The 16,568-nt window shown below is 41.8% G+C and overlaps 1 protein-coding gene across 2 annotated transcripts; it reads left to right on the top strand.

The window, feature by feature from the left end:
- Nucleotides 1–2,468: 2,468 nt before the first annotated feature.
- On the top strand, nt 2,469–14,880 carry LOC120057297 (matrin-3-like). 2 transcript variants are annotated; one of them, XM_039005864.1, is made up of 21 exons: nt 2,469–2,576; nt 3,644–4,212; nt 4,334–4,395; nt 4,520–4,558; nt 4,663–4,763; nt 4,872–4,915; nt 5,041–5,157; nt 5,640–5,765; nt 5,849–6,013; nt 6,221–6,345; nt 6,457–6,949; nt 10,613–10,706; nt 10,838–10,857; nt 10,936–11,064; nt 11,306–11,428; nt 12,975–13,103; nt 13,200–13,327; nt 13,589–13,703; nt 13,965–14,109; nt 14,250–14,371; nt 14,621–14,880. In XM_039005864.1, exons 2-21 carry the CDS (start codon nt 3,676–3,678, stop codon nt 14,651–14,653), a joined length of 2,847 nt encoding a protein of 948 aa, XP_038861792.1. In that variant the 5' UTR covers nt 2,469–2,576; nt 3,644–3,675; the 3' UTR covers nt 14,654–14,880. The 2 variants fall into 2 exon arrangements, with proteins under 2 accessions (XP_038861792.1, XP_038861793.1); XM_039005865.1 differs by lacking the exon at nt 2,469–2,576 and adding an exon at nt 2,700–2,813.
- The last annotated feature ends 1,688 nt before the right edge of the window (nt 14,881–16,568 follow it).

Genomic DNA, 16,568 nt, shown 5'->3' with positions numbered 1-16,568 from the left:
CACCCCCAGTCCAACGGCCAGTCGGAGCGAGCCAACCAGGACTTAGAGACGACTCTTCGCTGTCTACTCTCCGCCAACCCTACCACCTGGAGTCAGCAACTGGTATGGGTTGAGTATGCTCGCAAAATCCCTTCCTTGCCCTGCCACGGGTTTCTCGCCCTTCGAGTGTTCCTTGGGAAATCAGCCTCCGCTCTTCCCCGAGCAAGAGGAGGAAGTCAGCAATCCCTCTGCCCAGATGTTCATCCACCTCTGTTGCCATACCTGGAAGAGAGCCCGGGCCGCTCTGTTGAAGACCACTTCCAGGTATAGGCAACAAGCGGCTCGCCACCGGACCCCTGCTCCATGCTATCGTCTCAGGCAAAGGGTATGGCTCATCACCCGGGACCTGCCCCTCGAGGTGGAGTCCCGTAAATTTTCCCCCCGTTTTATCGACCCATTCCCCATCTCTAGAGTCCTTAGCCCCACAGCTGTTCATATTTTGTTACCCCGTAACCTCCGTATTCACCCTACTTTCCATGTGTCTAGGATTAAGCCCATGTCTCACAGCCCTTTGTCTTCTGTTTCCAGGCCCACCCCTCCTCTCTGTGTCATCGATGGCCATCCGGCATACATGGTGAGACGCCTCCTGAGTGTTCGACCACGGGGCAGGGGTTTCCAGTACCTGGTTGACTGGGAGGGTTATGGCCCAGAGGAGAGGTCTCTAGCGGGGACCCAGCACATCTTAGACCCAGCCCTCATCGCCAACTTCCGCAGGCACCCCGGTTAACCAGGTATGCGATCAGGTAGGACGCCAGGTGGCGACCCTAGAGGGGGGGATACTGTCACACCCTGATCTGTTTCACCTGTTTTTGTGATTGTCTCCACCCCCCTCCAGGTGTCGCCCATCTTCCCCATTATCCCCTGTGTATTTATACCTGTGTTCTCTGTTTGTCTGTTGCCAGTTTGTCTTGTTTGTCAACTCAACCAGCGTTTTTGTATCTCAGCTCCTGCTTTTCCCAGGCTCTCTTTTTCTCGCCCTCCTGGTTTTGACCCTTGCCTGTCCTGACTCAGAGCCCGTCTGCCTGACCACTCTGCCTGCCCCTGACCCTCTGACCCTGAGCCTGCCTGCCAACCTGTACCTTTGCCCCACCTCTGGATTATTGACCCCTGCCTGCCTTGACCTGTCTATTGCCTGCCCCTGTTGGATTATTAAACCATTGTTAATTCGACGTTGTCTGCATCTGGGTCTTACCTTCACACCTGATAGTATGTGCATGTGTGTGTACATGTATGTGTGTGTGTGCAGGACTGTCAGTGTAGGTGTGTGTGGGTTTCTGTATAGAGACCTGTGAGTGGCATTTAGTCAGTGCAGATAATCAGTGCAGATACACTGTGGGTGAAGGTGGCCAGCCATTGCCTAGCTGTTGAAATGTCTCAGTGCTTGGGGAAAGAAGCTGTTTAGGAGCCTGTTGGTCCGAGACCCAATGCTCCGGTACTGCCTGCCGGACGGTAGGGGAGAGAACAGTCCACAGCTGGGGACGACACAACGCGGAGTGCCTGGATACAGCCCTTAGCCGTGGTATAGTGGGCATATGCCACAAACCCCCGAGGTGCCTTATTGCTATTAGAAACTGGTTACCAAAGTAATTACAGCAGTAAAAATGCATGTTATGTCATTTATTTTTACTGCTTTCAGCCAATCAGCATTCAGGGCTCAAACCACCCAGTTTAGAATACCAGGTATGGCATGTGTTGAATAGTTGTTTCTGTTTGGCTTGAAGGGCATTTTAGAACGCATGGTATATCAGCATGGTAGAATTCAATGGCTATAGTTCATTCTTACATGTTCTATGTTTGAGCCGATTTTGAAGGCAAAAGTCAAATTGACAACATTATTGGCATTGTTCAATTTGATTTTCATAATAGCAAGCCAGAACTGACGGTTTGCTAAACTAGGAAGTCTGTTTGATTTAAAAAACAACAACATTTGAGTCATTTAGCAGACACTCTTATCCAGAGCGATTTACAGGAGGAATTAGGCTTAAGTGCCTTGCTTTTACATCAAATGTTTCTCTATAAGCCAAAATGTAATTTATAGGCCTACAGTTTATTGCATTCAGGGCTGTGGAGTGGGTGAAGTAGTGTTGCTATGTATTTAGACGAGTCCTCCATGAAATAACACCATATGTAGATTCTACTGACGCCAGTGAGTATTCCCAACCCCACTTTTACATTGACACATAGTATACTTTTTTCTCTATAAGCCAATAGGTATTTCATATACAGTGTATTGCATTGGGGCATTTATTTAACTTTGAAAATTAAAAAGAAGAAAAAAATACATTTAATGCAAATTTCACTTAAATATGAATCATAGTTCAAGTTTAGACAATTATTTTTCAAATATCATGAATAAATACATTAATGTAATTACGTGGGGACTTTTATTATGAACATTTTCTAAATTCCGTGATAGGGAAATACTTTTTTAATGTCGCTGACGAGACGCTGGTTGATGGAATAGTTACACATATCTTTGTCCAGACTGTAACGTTAGCCACCAAATTTTACGAAATACCTGAAAGGGGACTTAAAAGGTTTGTTTTACAGCATTCACCATTTGTATTTCATGTGATAGTTGAACTGGATGCATAAACTTTCACCCCGAAACTATCTTGCTAGAAAGCTATGGTTAGCTTCTTCTTGTTCGCTAGCTTCCTAGCTGTGGGCGACTAGGCAGCATTCTTCAGCGTTGCGTGCTGCTAGTTAACAATAATGCACTTACTTTATAGCTACATGGGACATACTTGATAGCTAATCTTTATTCATCAGGGGTGAGGAGATATTGGCGATTCGTTTTTCAGAGCTAAAGATGCGTAGTTAGCTAGTTAATAGCAACTGGCTGTTATTGTGCCGAGCCCTTCGGCCAAGGCCCATTCGCTGTAACTAGCTACAGTAGCTAACGTTAGCTTGCATCTACGTTGGTCTGGGCTGGGAAACGTATTATTTATGTGAAGGACATCAGTTGACATCTAGTTAGCTATTGAATGATTAAAGATGGTAGTATTTCAGAAATGCGAAGGATACTTTCTTCCCAAGCCTCTTCATTAGGGCCTACACTTTATACCCAACCACGCCGAATACCACCGTGAAATGCTTAACGTTACTTACAAGCCCTTAACCAACAATGCCGTTCAAGAAATGGTTAAGAAAATATTTACCAAATAAATTAAGTAAAAAATGTATAACACAATAAAATGACATAACAATAACGAGGCTATATACAGGGTCTGCCGGTACCGAGTCAATTTGCGGGGTTACAGGTTGGTCGAGGTAGTTTGTACATGTAGGTTGGGGTAAAGTGTCTATGCATAGATAATAAACTGCGAGTAGCAGCAGTGTAAATAGTCCGGGTGGCCATTTTATTAATTGTTCAGCAGTCGTATAGCTTCGGGGTAGGAGCCTTTTGGAACTAGACTTGGCGCTCCGGTACCTTCTTGCCGTGCGGTAGCATAGAGAACAGTCTATGACTTGGGTGACAGGAGTCTTTGACACTTTTTGGGGCCCTTCCTCTGACACTACCTGATATATAGGTTGCCTTAGACATGTTTATATGTTACAACATCAGTTGAAATGACTGAACACCATTTTCCCCCAATTTCAGAATAAACTTCTCTGTGCCCTGACGGTTTGAGGATGGAGGACAGTGAGGGTCACAGCTCTGCACACAAAGGATCTGGTGATGGTGCGACGAGCACTATGAACTTATATGCCACTCTGGGGCTCTCTCCAGAAGACGTGGATGCTCTGGCCCAGATTCCAGAGAATGAGATCAGTGTGGAGACATTACCCTATCTGATAATGAAACTGAAGGCCAATCGAGCCAAGCAAGAGGAGCAGGGACAGGCCTCCCCAAAGGGAGACAGCTGTCAGGAGGATACAGATGATGGAGATCTTAGCAAACAGGACAGTCCCCCTGCAGTCCCTCGTCGGTCAAACAGCCATTGTGACACTGACTATAGGAAAGTGGAGATTCACAGTCGACCAGGGCGGCGACCACAGCGGACTGAAGCAAGGAGAGGTTCCCGTCACACTAGGCCCCCAATTGAAAAACCATCTGACAGCCAGCAAAAGATTCCTTTCTCCTATCAAGTGGACGATTTTCATGGAGTTGTGCCCAAGATTTACCCACACACATGCTCTCTATGCTTATGCATGTTGAATTCTAATAAGGTAAGCTTTGTTATATTTCAAAATTCTTGCTGTTGGACTGTATTTCTATATCATTTTAATCAGAACTCAACCTTCCATGATGGCATTAATTTAGCTTAATATGGGTTTGTTTTTTTCACAGACATGGAAGGAACATCTCAATGGATTACGCCATGCGGATGGCTGTCTAGAACTCTCGCGTCTGTAAGTGTTTTCATGCAAAGTAAAACATTTAGAAACTGGACTGATACAGTTCACAAAATCAATTGGGATATTTTCTATAACAAGGTTTTATTCAAATTCGTTTTTTCTTTTCTGTTTTCTACAGATATCCAGATTGGAAAACACATGATACCCAGAAGGAAATGTGAGGGGCATGAAATTAAGCTTTATGTTGCAAACAGGCATTTCATGATGTAAAACCATTAGCTGTTCCTCTTCCTACTTTGCACTGTTTACGTTATCTTCCAGGTCCAACTCCATCCCAAGTAGAGATGCTATTTCACCGCCCAGGAGAACGCCACGTCCTGCTATGCCTTACAAGAGACAACATAGCTCAGACCGCGTAGGAGGTGATAACACCTGTCCCGTTTCAAGTCAAGTTTGATCCAGACCAAATAAGGCCCAATTGCAAACCACTTGAAAATAAATACTATCTCCTTTCATGTTTTCATCTTTAGGTGAAGTCTGGTCTCCACCAGAAAGACACTATTTGAAGCCCAAGGTAATGATGCCCCTTTTGTGGCATTGTTTTCTTATAAATAGAGTGTTTTTAATTAACTTCTTATGATGTTGTTTATTTGCTTAAAGCTGCATGCTTGAATGTGTGATTTTATATTTTTGCTTCAGGCTGGCACAAAGGTGGTGGTCACAAAATTTCCCCTTGGCTCTGTTGGTGTAGAAGACTTGATGACTTTGGCTAAGCCATTCGGCACAGTTGTAAAACATCTGGTGTTCCCCTGCAAGGTAAATTACACAAATTGATATGAAAAACTGAGTAATAAACACTAAACTCTTAAACATGCACTATGCAGAAATCGCTCTGCCATTTCCTGGTTGCTAAAATTTGTAATAGTTCACCTAATTTCAGTGTATGCGACTAAACAAGTAAGTATAGTGTAGAGAATCATTGTGCCATCTAAACCTCTGTGAAACATATTTTCAATAACCAAAAATAGTAATTTTAGTTGTTTGATGCTGTAGTACAGAAGTAAAAGACGGGAAGTGCGGAAAGCATAGAAGCATAGAAATAGCACACATAGAACAGATCTATCGCTTCTTAGACTTGCTTTCAATGAGAATGACAGAGCTATATCTAATTTATATGTCAATTTGGTCGGGTCGCCCAAAAAGTTACATGTTGCAGCTTTAATATTCTCTCTCTTAAAAAAAGTTACATCTGTAGTTGAATGTCTATTGGATGATTCGGTGTTGTATTTTTGTTACAGGGATTCCTGGAGTTTGATTCTCACAAAGAGGCTGCCAATATGGTGAATCACTTCAGTGAAAAGCAAGCATTCGTGAAGGAAATTAAGTTGAATCTGTACCTGTCACCTATGGTGTGCAGTATTCATGTAAGTGCATCTGCCTCTTAAAATTGTGAGATTCTGTGTTCTTAATCACAGAGATCCTAGTATGAGCTTGTTTTTTCCTTTAGCCGCCAAGGTTGGATGAACCACCAGAAAAACGGCAGACCAAACAAGTTACCAATACAGTGGTTTGTTTTTCCCACCTATCTTCTGGGAAGGAAAGAGAATCAGAGATTCTTGATCTCGCCAAGATGTTTGGGGATGTGCGGCATTCAACATTTTCAAGTGATCAGGTAAGGTTCGAGCAATATGGAATTGAAGTGTGATCAATCAAATTCTGCAAATCTCTCTGGTGATTTCAAATAGAAAACCATTATTAAAACAATTTAACAATGCAGTATCTATTTTTTTGTATGGCTAGGTAAATTCTTCACCAAAACCTCAATTATGCAGCACCTTCTCTAGCTTTGTCTAATGAATTCTCCCTTATTCATCTGCAGGCCCTGATTGAGATGGTAGATTGGAAGGATGCTGACATTATGGTGAAGTACTACCACTCCAACCCCCTCAAGATCAATGGAAAGAGTGTCAAAGTAATCTTGTCATCGTCAATGAAGCGCCTGAGGTAAGTAAGAGTTCTTCACCTGGGGCCATGGTGGCCAGACCCAATTTTCCTGTGGGACTCATCAGGACGTTTGTGTCAGGGAAGTTTACCTCAATGGTTTTTGCCTTGTAGAGAAAGTCCTGACTCCACCACATCCAGAAGAGCAGATTCTAGTAAAGGCCGCAGCAGCAGACACAAGAGCGAGGAGACTAGCAAGACCTCAAACTCCACGAATCAAGAGAAACCCAGTACAGGCAAACAACCTGCTGAGAAAGTGATGGAACAAGGAGAAGGTCAACAAAGCACCTCAGAAGTGGTCAAGCAGGACATCGAGGAGCTGGTCAAGGAGGAGGACATTGATTTGGAAAACAAAGATCTGGACGAAGAGATTATCCAGGTGGAAGCTAAACAAAGCTTATTAGATGACGAGGTTGGTGCTGGTGTTGATACTAAAGACCCTGCTCCTTCCAAAAGTGCCTCTCTGGTGGCTGATTCTAAAGATGAGGGGGAACACGAAATCTCAGAACTGTTGGCAGACGATACCTTGGAGGATTCTGACGTAAAGGCTGCCGATGATGATGTCTCAATGGAGAACATGATGGATCAGGAGAGCTTTCATGAAGATGTAAGAAATGATTGTCATTCATATTTGTGACTGGAACCAACAAAGAAATTCTTAATTGTTAGGGATGCATCGATATTACATTTTTGGCCGATACCAATATCGGATATTTTCCTTGCCAAAGAAAACTAGACCGATATAAAATATAAAAATAGCGGCCTTTTAAGCATTCTAGTACAGTTAAGTAGTTTAAACACACACAGACACTGACCAAAAAGTTTTTTTGTTGGCATTTACGTATGTCCCCATTACCAGTAAAACATCATCAAAATCTAATTATTTCACTTGCTGTGCTGTTTCGTTGTTCATTTGTTCATTCTCAACCAGGATTTCATCATACATGTCAAGCAGTGAAGTTTCAGCTTTGTCTGTCCGTGGCCTCTCTTCCTCGGTGCGCACTGTCACTGTGTCCGTTTCCAGCTTGTCAAGCTGTGTCTATAACATTTCATGTAAACCCTGTTTCTTGTCTGCATCGAAGTAGCGGTCCTTGTACTTAGCATCGAGCATGGTGGCGACACAGTAGAGGCTCGGAGAGAATGCCACCGAATCGCTTGTTCACAGCCTCTAATAGAGTACTTTTCCAAGTTAACCCGACAGTCTGTGTTGGCATTTTTGTTGAGCGGGCGTTTCAATAACATGACAGGGTTTCACGTCTGCTGTAGATGCAGTTGAGCTTATTTCTCGAGTCAGTTGTTTGAATGGAGCTAGGAGTGTTCATGTTTCAAACAGGTTCTCAAATGCCATTGAAATGGCATTAGTGATGGTATGAGAACCAGCACATTCTTGAGCATGCAATACGGCTTTCCTCAATAGGAAATCCTCATCGACCCACTGTGCTGTCAGACTCCTAATGCTCATGGGGCTGACATCGCTGGTCCAAATGTCAGTCGTGAAGCTAATACCAGTGATGCCCATAGCAAGTAGCTCATGACTGAGTTTCGAGAATACTGTGTAACTCCGGTAGGGCAACATCTGAAAAATAGCGCCTACTTGGAAGTGCGTACTGGTGCTCGACCAGTCGGCGAAAGCCAACATCATCCACGACAGCGAACAGTTGATTGTCAAGGGCAATGAATTCCATTATCTTGGTATTAATAGATTTCGCCTTTGAGTTGTCTCGCTGAAATGTTCTTACTCTTTCAAATGACTGCTGGACTAGTTGACTGCTTGATCCACACAGCAGACATTGTGGACTAGATTAGGAATGCTGTGTTGCGCAATATTTTTTGTGGCGTCATTACCTCATCTACCTATGTTATATAGGTATGCACGTCAGCTTTGACATCGGTTTTGCACATCGCGTTTAACTAGACATTGGGCCGACGTTTCTGTTTTTAGCTAATATCGGCCAATTCTGATATGCTTACCGACTTTATCGTGCATCCCTAGTTATTGTTCCCAGAATTTAAAATAAATTTATGTTAAGTAACCAAGATGTGGGTTCCTAGCAATGGGTTCTTAAAGCATGTGTGCTTCAACTCTTCAACTTGGTTGAAGTTCTGGGAGCATTCCTGAGAATGTAGTTTGGTTGAGTCATGGATTGTTGGAATATTGAGTTTGCTTTGTACCATAGCACGCTATGTACAGGGCCTTCTGAAAATATTCACACCCCTTGACTTATTCCACATTTTGTTGATAGAGCCTGAATTAAAAATGCATTACATTGATTTCCTCACCCATCTACACACAATATATGCATTATGACAAAGTGAAAACATGTTTTTAGAAATGTTTGCAAATTTATTGAAAAATGTAATAGTTATCTAATTTACATAAGTATTCACACCCCTGAGGTCAATACATGTTATAATCACATTTGGCAGTGACTACAGCAGTGAGTCTTTCTGTGTAAGTCTAAGAGATTTTCACATCTGGATTGTACAATATTTGCACACAATTCTTTAAACTCTGTCAAGTCAGTTGTTGATCATTGCAAGACAGACATTTTCAAGACTTGCCATAGATTTTCAAGCAGATTTAAGTCAAAGCTGTAACTAGGCCACTCGGGAACATTCCATTTTGTCTTGGTAAGCAACTCCAGTGTAGATTTGGCTTTGTGTTTTAGGGGATTGTCCTGCTGAAAGGTGAATTTCTCCCATTGTCTTGTAAAGCAGACTGAACAAGGTTTTCCTCTAGGATTTTGCTTAGCTCTAATCAGTCTCTTTTCATTCTTAAACTCCCTAGAACTTGCCGATGACAAGCATACCCATAACATGAAGCATCCAGCACCTTGCTTGAAAATGTGAGGTGGGGCTCAGTGATGTGTTGTTGACCCAAACATGTCGCTTTGTATTCAGGATATAAAGTACATTTCTTTAGAGCCTTATTGCAAACAGGATGCATGTTTTGGAATATTTTTACTCTGTACTGGCTTCCTCCTTTTCACTCGTCGTTTAGGTTAGTATTGTGGAGTAACTACAATGTTGTTGATCCGTCCTCAGTTTTCTCCTATCACAACCATTAAACTCTGTTTTAAAGTCACCATTGACCTCATGGTGAAATCCCTGAGCGATTTCCTTCCTCTCTGAGTTAGGAAGGAGGGCAGTATATTTGTAGTGACTAGGTGTATTGATACGCCATCCCAAGTGTAATTAATAACTTCACAAGGCTCAAAGGGATATTCAATGTGTTTTTTGTTTTTCTTATACCAATTGGTGCCCTTATTTGCGAAGCATTGGAAAACCTCCCTGGTGTTTGTTTGAAATTCACTGCTCGACTGAGGGACCATACTATTATCTGTATGTGTGTGTAGTACAGAGAATGGGTATTCATTCAAAAATTATGTTAATCACTTACAGATAATGGTATGTTCAGCACTATTATTGCACCAAGTAAGTCCATGCAACTTATGTGACTTGTTAAGCACATTGTTACTCCTGAACTTATTTAGGCTTGCCAAAACAAAAAGGTTGAATACTTATTGGACACCACATTTCCATTTTTAATTAGTAAAATCAATTCTAAAACCATAATTTCACTTTGATATGGGGTATTGTGTGTAGGCCAGTGACACACAATCTAAATGTAATCCATTTTAAATTCAGGCTAACACAACAATGTGGAAAAAGTCTAGGGGTGTGAGTACTTTCTGAAGGCACTGTATGTAGGCTATATGATGTGCTCAGGGGTTATTAATTCCATCAGTTTTATGAGTGCCCTACAAATCAGATGGAGATCAGCTTTGAAGGATCTCCTTAGTTTCCATGGTTGAATAGCAAAGGTTATAGAACCATCTCTGTACAAGCTCCAATTGTTTCCAGAAAACCTAGACTGACCGTAGTAATCCAGAACAGGTGCTTAAGCCAAACATTGTAGATGTGTGTATCAGTTGACATGCTTATCTGTTCAGCCCTAACATGTTTAAAACCTGGACTGACCAAGAGGTTTGAATAACTTTGCACATTTAAGCTGTCAATGTCAATTGTAATAGTGCAGCCACAGAGTTCACTTCCTAGCTTTGTGACATGGATCTTTATCATACTTCCGTACTATTGAATACAGTTTTGCATACTTTTTATGTTCAGTGTTTGAGCATCTTTTGACAGTTTCCCATTGCAACTTCACAAGTATTTTTCATGAGATTAGATATGATTCTGGTGCGGCACTGTGGAACTTGAAACTCCCAAATTCTTTAACTTATTGATGTTGTGGACTTATTTCCAACAGGACAATATGGATGACATGGATTTCCCTGAGAATATGGATGACTTCGTTACATTGGATGAACTTGACGACAGTACTGGAGGGGACACGTCGCTGGGTAAGCAATGAATGATGAAAAATGTTATTACCTGGCAGCAATGGACAAAACAATTGTTACAGTTGTTTAGCCTGTGTAGATAATCTCCAGATAATTTATAGTAATAATTACTTTTTTGTTTTTATTTGCAGAGTCAAAGGATGCTTCATGGGTTGGTATTCCTCCAAAAATGACATTAATTTAGAAACTTGTAGTTGGACTGTGTCAATTGTACATTTGTTTTCTACAGGATGGAAAAGTTGTCCATATTAGCCCAATTAGAAAGGGCTATGGAAACATGGCGGTGGCCCTATTGAAACTGGCAGAGCGAGCAAACGTGAAAGTTGTCAACCATGCCATATCCTTCCTCACACAGGAGGTATGTTCACAATTATGTTACTTGCAGATATGTTATTTGGGGATCAGTGTATTTTATTTTGTATGGTACTTATCTAGTTTTCTTCATGGGATGGAAATAATGTTGTCGTAGCGTCAGTGGTGAATAATTTGACATTCATGTAGTTCGGCATACAGGAAGGAGTTTATTTACTCAACACCTGATTTGTGCAAGCATTTGCTGTCGTAGTTTGTATGACATTGAGAATTTCCTATATTTTCAGGCATGGTTAGAGCTTGAAACTACTGAGGAAGTACGTGAAATGGTGAAATTCTACAAAGGAAACGGACAGTTGTTGAGGAAACATGTCAATATTAGCATGTGCTTTTCACAGAAAAAGTTGGAGGTGGGTTTGATGTCAAATGGTGTAGTATCTATGCTTTAAATAGTTTGTTTTTCCTCATCAATCTACACACAATACCCCATAATGACAAAGCAAAAACTATTTTTCTTATAAAAAATATATTTTTGCTAATTTATTAAAAATAAAACACTGAAATATCACATTTTACGTAAGTATTCAGACCCTTTACTCAGTACTTTGTTGAAGCACTTTTGGCTGCTATTTCAGCTACGAGTTTTTGGGGAGTTTCTCCCATTTTTCTCTGCAGATCCTTTCAAGCTCTGCCATGTTGGATGGGGAGCGCCGCTGCACAGCTATTTCAGGTCTACAGAGATGTTAGATCGGGTTCAAGTCCAAGCTTTGGCTGGGCCACTCAAAGATATTCAGAGACTTGTCCCGAAGCCACTCCTGCATTGTCTTGGCTGTGTGCTTAGGGTTGTTGTCCTGTTGGAAGTTGAACCTTCACCCCAGTCTGAGGTCCTGAGCTCTCTGGAGCAGGTTTTCATCAAGGATCTCTGTACTTTGCTCTGTTCATCTTTGCCTTGATCCTGACTTGTCTCCCAGTGCCTGCTGCTGAAGAACATCCCCACAGCATGATGCTGCCACCACCATGCTTCACCATAGGGATTATGCCAGGTTTGCTTCAGAGGTGACGCTTGGCAGTCAGGCCAAAGAGTTCCATCTTGATTTCATCAGACCAGAGAATCTTGTTTCCCATGGTCTGAGAATTATTTAGGTGCTTTTTGCAAACCAAGTGGGCTGTCAAGCTCCTTTAGCCGAGGAGTGGCTTCCGTCTGGCCACTCTACCATAAAGGCCTGATTGGTGGAGTGCTGCATAGATGGTTGTCCTTCTGGAAGGTTCTCCCATCTCCACAGAGGAACTCTTAAGCTCTGTCAGAGTGGCCATTGGGTTCTTGCAAGGCCTTTTTCCCCCATTGCTCAGTTTGGCTATGCGGCCAGCTCTAGGAAGAGTCTTGGTGGTTAGTAACTTATTCCATTTTAAGAAGGATGGAGGCCACTGTGTTCTTGGGGACATTCAATGCTTCAGAAATGTTTTGGTACCCTTCCCCAGATCTGTGCGTCTACACAATCCTTTCTGAGCTCTACAGACAATTCCTTCAACCTCATGGCTTAGTTTTTGCTCTGACATGAACTTTCAACTGTGGGATCTTACATAGACAGGTGCATGCCTTTCCAAATCATGTCCAATCAATTGAATTTACCACATCCTTGAGCTGTTTCTACATCACAAGGATGATGAATGTAAACAGCATGCACCTGAGCGTTTTTTATATTTAGTAAAATTGCAAACATTTCTAAAAACCTGTTTTTGTTTTGTCATTATGGGGTATTGTGTGTAGATTGAGGGGAAATTATTTTAATCCATTTTAGAATAAGGCTGTAACGTAACAAAATGTAGAAAAGGTCAAGGTGTCTGAATACTTTCCGAATGCACTGTATTATAAACATAACTACACACCTCACATAATACGCATCTTTGTGTTACAAATATTGACTGTGTAATTTGACTTTGTTTCTGTCAATGTAGAGTCCTAGTGGGAGATCCATCTACATTTGTATGCTTCCACTCCAGAAGTACTCTGACGTCTCTCTTTTACGACTTGCACAGCCTTTCGGGAAAATCACTGGCTATAATTTGAACTGGCCTCATGGAAAGGTAAAGTATCACCGGCCCATTTTTTTAAAGGTGGATGTCGTTTGTTTTTCTGTTGTTATAGGACTCTCCCATGGATGTTTTTCTTTCTCCTTTCAGTGTTATATCCAGATGGAGAGTGTGGAAGCCGCTCAGAAAATGGTGAAGTACTTCCAACGTCCACACAAGTTTTACGGCACCCTGTTGAGGGTCAGTTTGTGCAAAAAGGGAGACTCACTAATATACTGGTAAATAATTTTCAATGACCCCTAAGAATATGCAGTAGAGATGCTAATGATAGTTAGACAAAATGTAATTTGAAGAATGCTAGTATCCAGTCTGTCGACGCCTGTTTAATTGATTGGAATCTATTGGAAGAATATACAGCCAATGAAATAATCTGATAAAGAATGTTGTGATCTATGGTTCAACTGGACTGTATGAGGGCTGTATCTAAGTACACTTTCATGATATAGTACTTCATGACATATTCTGTTCTCCTGATACAGGAAGCCTCCAGTCAAATATGAGCTGTGGTTGGCCAGTCAGAAAGACAGAAGATCAAGAGATCACCATGGAGATGAAAAGACTAATGGCCAGTCAGCCAAAAGCCCCTATCCAGAGGTGAAAGATGGTTATTGCTGTGTTTTTGTTTCCTTAATTTAAACAAGGTGAAATATTGCCTTGTTAGTTAAATGCTTGCTGAATATTTATGTATTTAATTTTGGCATGTCCGTGAACAATCCTTTTACAGTTACCGGTTATTCAAGAAGTAATCAGTTAATGCACTTCACACAGAGAAGAGTGCTGATATTTATTGGTGTTGGTCTCTCAGGCTAAGTAGAACGAATGAGTAAAAGACATGATTTGTGTTTGTATGGCCAGGATGTCCAGAGTCCTGTGTCTGACAGTGAGGGGGTCTCTGGGGACCCTAAAGGTGAAGAAGTCAGTGGTGTGGAAGCTATCCCAGAGGAGGAGGAGAAAAAGCAGGAGGAACCTCTGGGTCCTTATCAACCTGACAACCCTGTTGGTAAGATGCTAGAGAAACTGACTTCTGTTTGTGTGGCTGCCTATTTTTATTATCAGGTGTGACAGGGATCTGCTAAAGAGCTTTTAGTGCCATATCAGTGAGAACACAAACATGTTTTTTTTTTCTCCTTTTACTTGCAGGGTTAGACTATCTGGTGCCAAGGACTGGATTCTTCTGCAAGCTGTGCAACATCTTCTACACCAATGAGAAAACAGCCAAATCAGTCCACTGTAGCAGTGAGGAACATTATCTGAACTTTAAGGTAATTCAGTCTTATGAATCATACTTTGTGGTGTATTTGTAAGAAAATGTATTTGACCTAGGAGGCCAGAATACATTCAACTGTCAAATGTTAATTGTAAAATACTCATCACTGTATCACCTATGCCTTTGGAATCTCAACCAAATGGAACGATATGGGACTTTTTAGGGGATCAGTTTTCAGCTGGAGTTATGGTTTAACATAGATAATGGATTGACAATGTACACTGATTTTCTTGATTTTTTTCAGAGAAAGATGGATAAAGAAACAGACCTCGGCTGATTGAGAGGATTGTCGTCCACCTGTGGTCTTCCCAGAGGAAGGACGTTTTAGTATAAATGTTTCTGTCCAGTTTGTTTAACATTCCAGGCTTTTCTGTTACTGTTGGCAACAGTTACCCATTTTAAATTAATTAATGCAGCCTATTACGAAGTGTAGTACCATTCTGTGGTTATGAATAGTACCTGGATTTAGTTTCCTCTTATTGAATAAACAAACGTTTGACTTATTCTTTGACTTCTGGAAATACTTTTGACACCTTATGGCAAACATTTACTCTGAACCTACTGACCTTTAACATATTTGACAGAGACCTATGGTTGTTTTAATGGTCAACTGTCATTTATCAATGACAAGGACATGTGGACAGGATCAGCTGGAACTACATCCCATAATTTGCCATAACCTAGAGAACCATTTGGTTCTTGACAGACAGAGCTGGCTAAGAAGATTCACCCAGTCTGTGGCAAGGAGCAGCACATCGCTTGAGGAAAGGACAAATGGGGGACATTGTTTGGTCTAAAACATGAAAGATTTAAGCCATACAGGCCTAGATGCTTTTGAATGATAAACCAATAGGGGGAGAGTTCAGCAAATGTATTCTGTAACATTTTACATTTCGCATAGTAAACGCGAGGCTATAAAAGTTGCACACTTTATATACAAGCTCCCAGTAATTTATTGGTGTGGTGGTTAATTTATTGGTGTGGTGGTTAATTTCTGTATTATCAAATGAGAGACAAAACTTATCACATTTGTCAGAGTTATACTTAAACTAAATCTTTATTCACTTATAAGGAGAGCGGGTCACACAAACAATTTAATGATGTGAGTACTCTGCAATAACGATGGCTGGTCAACGAACCACCCTTAGATGATTTGTTGAGGCAAAGGATACAAAGATATTTTATAGCAAAGATACACCCACTTAGTCTACATGACAACCAACATGTGTGGAATGGGTCACAAGGTGAGACTTGATAAATGAGAAAGGAGTATCTCCCCACCAGATAGCATTTGCTATGAAGACTCTTCTTATTGTAGAGTTTGGCCCCTAAAACGAGGCTCTGAACTCATGCCTGGTACTTCATAATACAGAAACACCAGCTCATTCTATGGCTTAAATTGTGAACTCCAGATACCCCTATCTGAAGTAAAACCCATGTCCTTGACCCCACGCCTAGACGAGCTCGCTGAGGGGAGTGAGCCTCTGGGTCATACACTATCCCAGGATAGGTGAAACATCAGAGATGACGTACAATGGTTCCAGACAATACCCCACACATCCAGTCTCAGACCTCTCCCAAGGCCGAAGGAGGGAGTGATTGGGCACAGAAATTGTGGAGACAAGTAATTGGTTCCTCATTAATCACACCATTCCTTCAAAATCAAATCAAATGTATTTATATAGCCCTTCGTACATCAGCTGATATCTCAAAGTGCTGTACAGAAACCCAGCCTAAAACCCCAAACAGCAAGCAATGCAGATGTAGAAGCACGGTGGCTAGGAAAAACTCCCTAGAAAGGCCAAAACCTAGGAAGAAACCTAGAGAGGAACCAGGCTATGAGGGGTGGCCAGTCCTCTTCTGGCTGTGCCGGGTGGAGATTATATCAGATCATGGCCAAGATGTTCAAATGTTCATAAATGACCAGCATGTTCAAATAATAATAATCACAGTAGTTATCGAGGGTGCAGCAAGTCAGCACCTCAGGAGTAAATGTCAGTTGGCTTTTCATAGCCGATCATTAGGAGTATCTCTACCGCTCCTGCGGTCTCTAGAGAGTTGAAAACAGCAGGTCTGGGACAGGTAGCACGTCCGGTGAACAGGTCAGGGTTCCATAGCCGCAGGCAGAACAGTTGAAACTGGAGCAGCAGCAAGGCCAGGTGGACTGGGGACAGCAAGGAGTCATCATGCCA

Source organism: Salvelinus namaycush, chromosome 12 (genome assembly GCF_016432855.1).
Source record: "Salvelinus namaycush isolate Seneca chromosome 12, SaNama_1.0, whole genome shotgun sequence".
NCBI lineage: Eukaryota > Metazoa > Chordata > Actinopteri > Salmoniformes > Salmonidae > Salvelinus > Salvelinus namaycush.
Note: the sequence above shows the minus strand (reverse complement) of the source record. Positions and strands in the feature narration are given on the sequence as shown.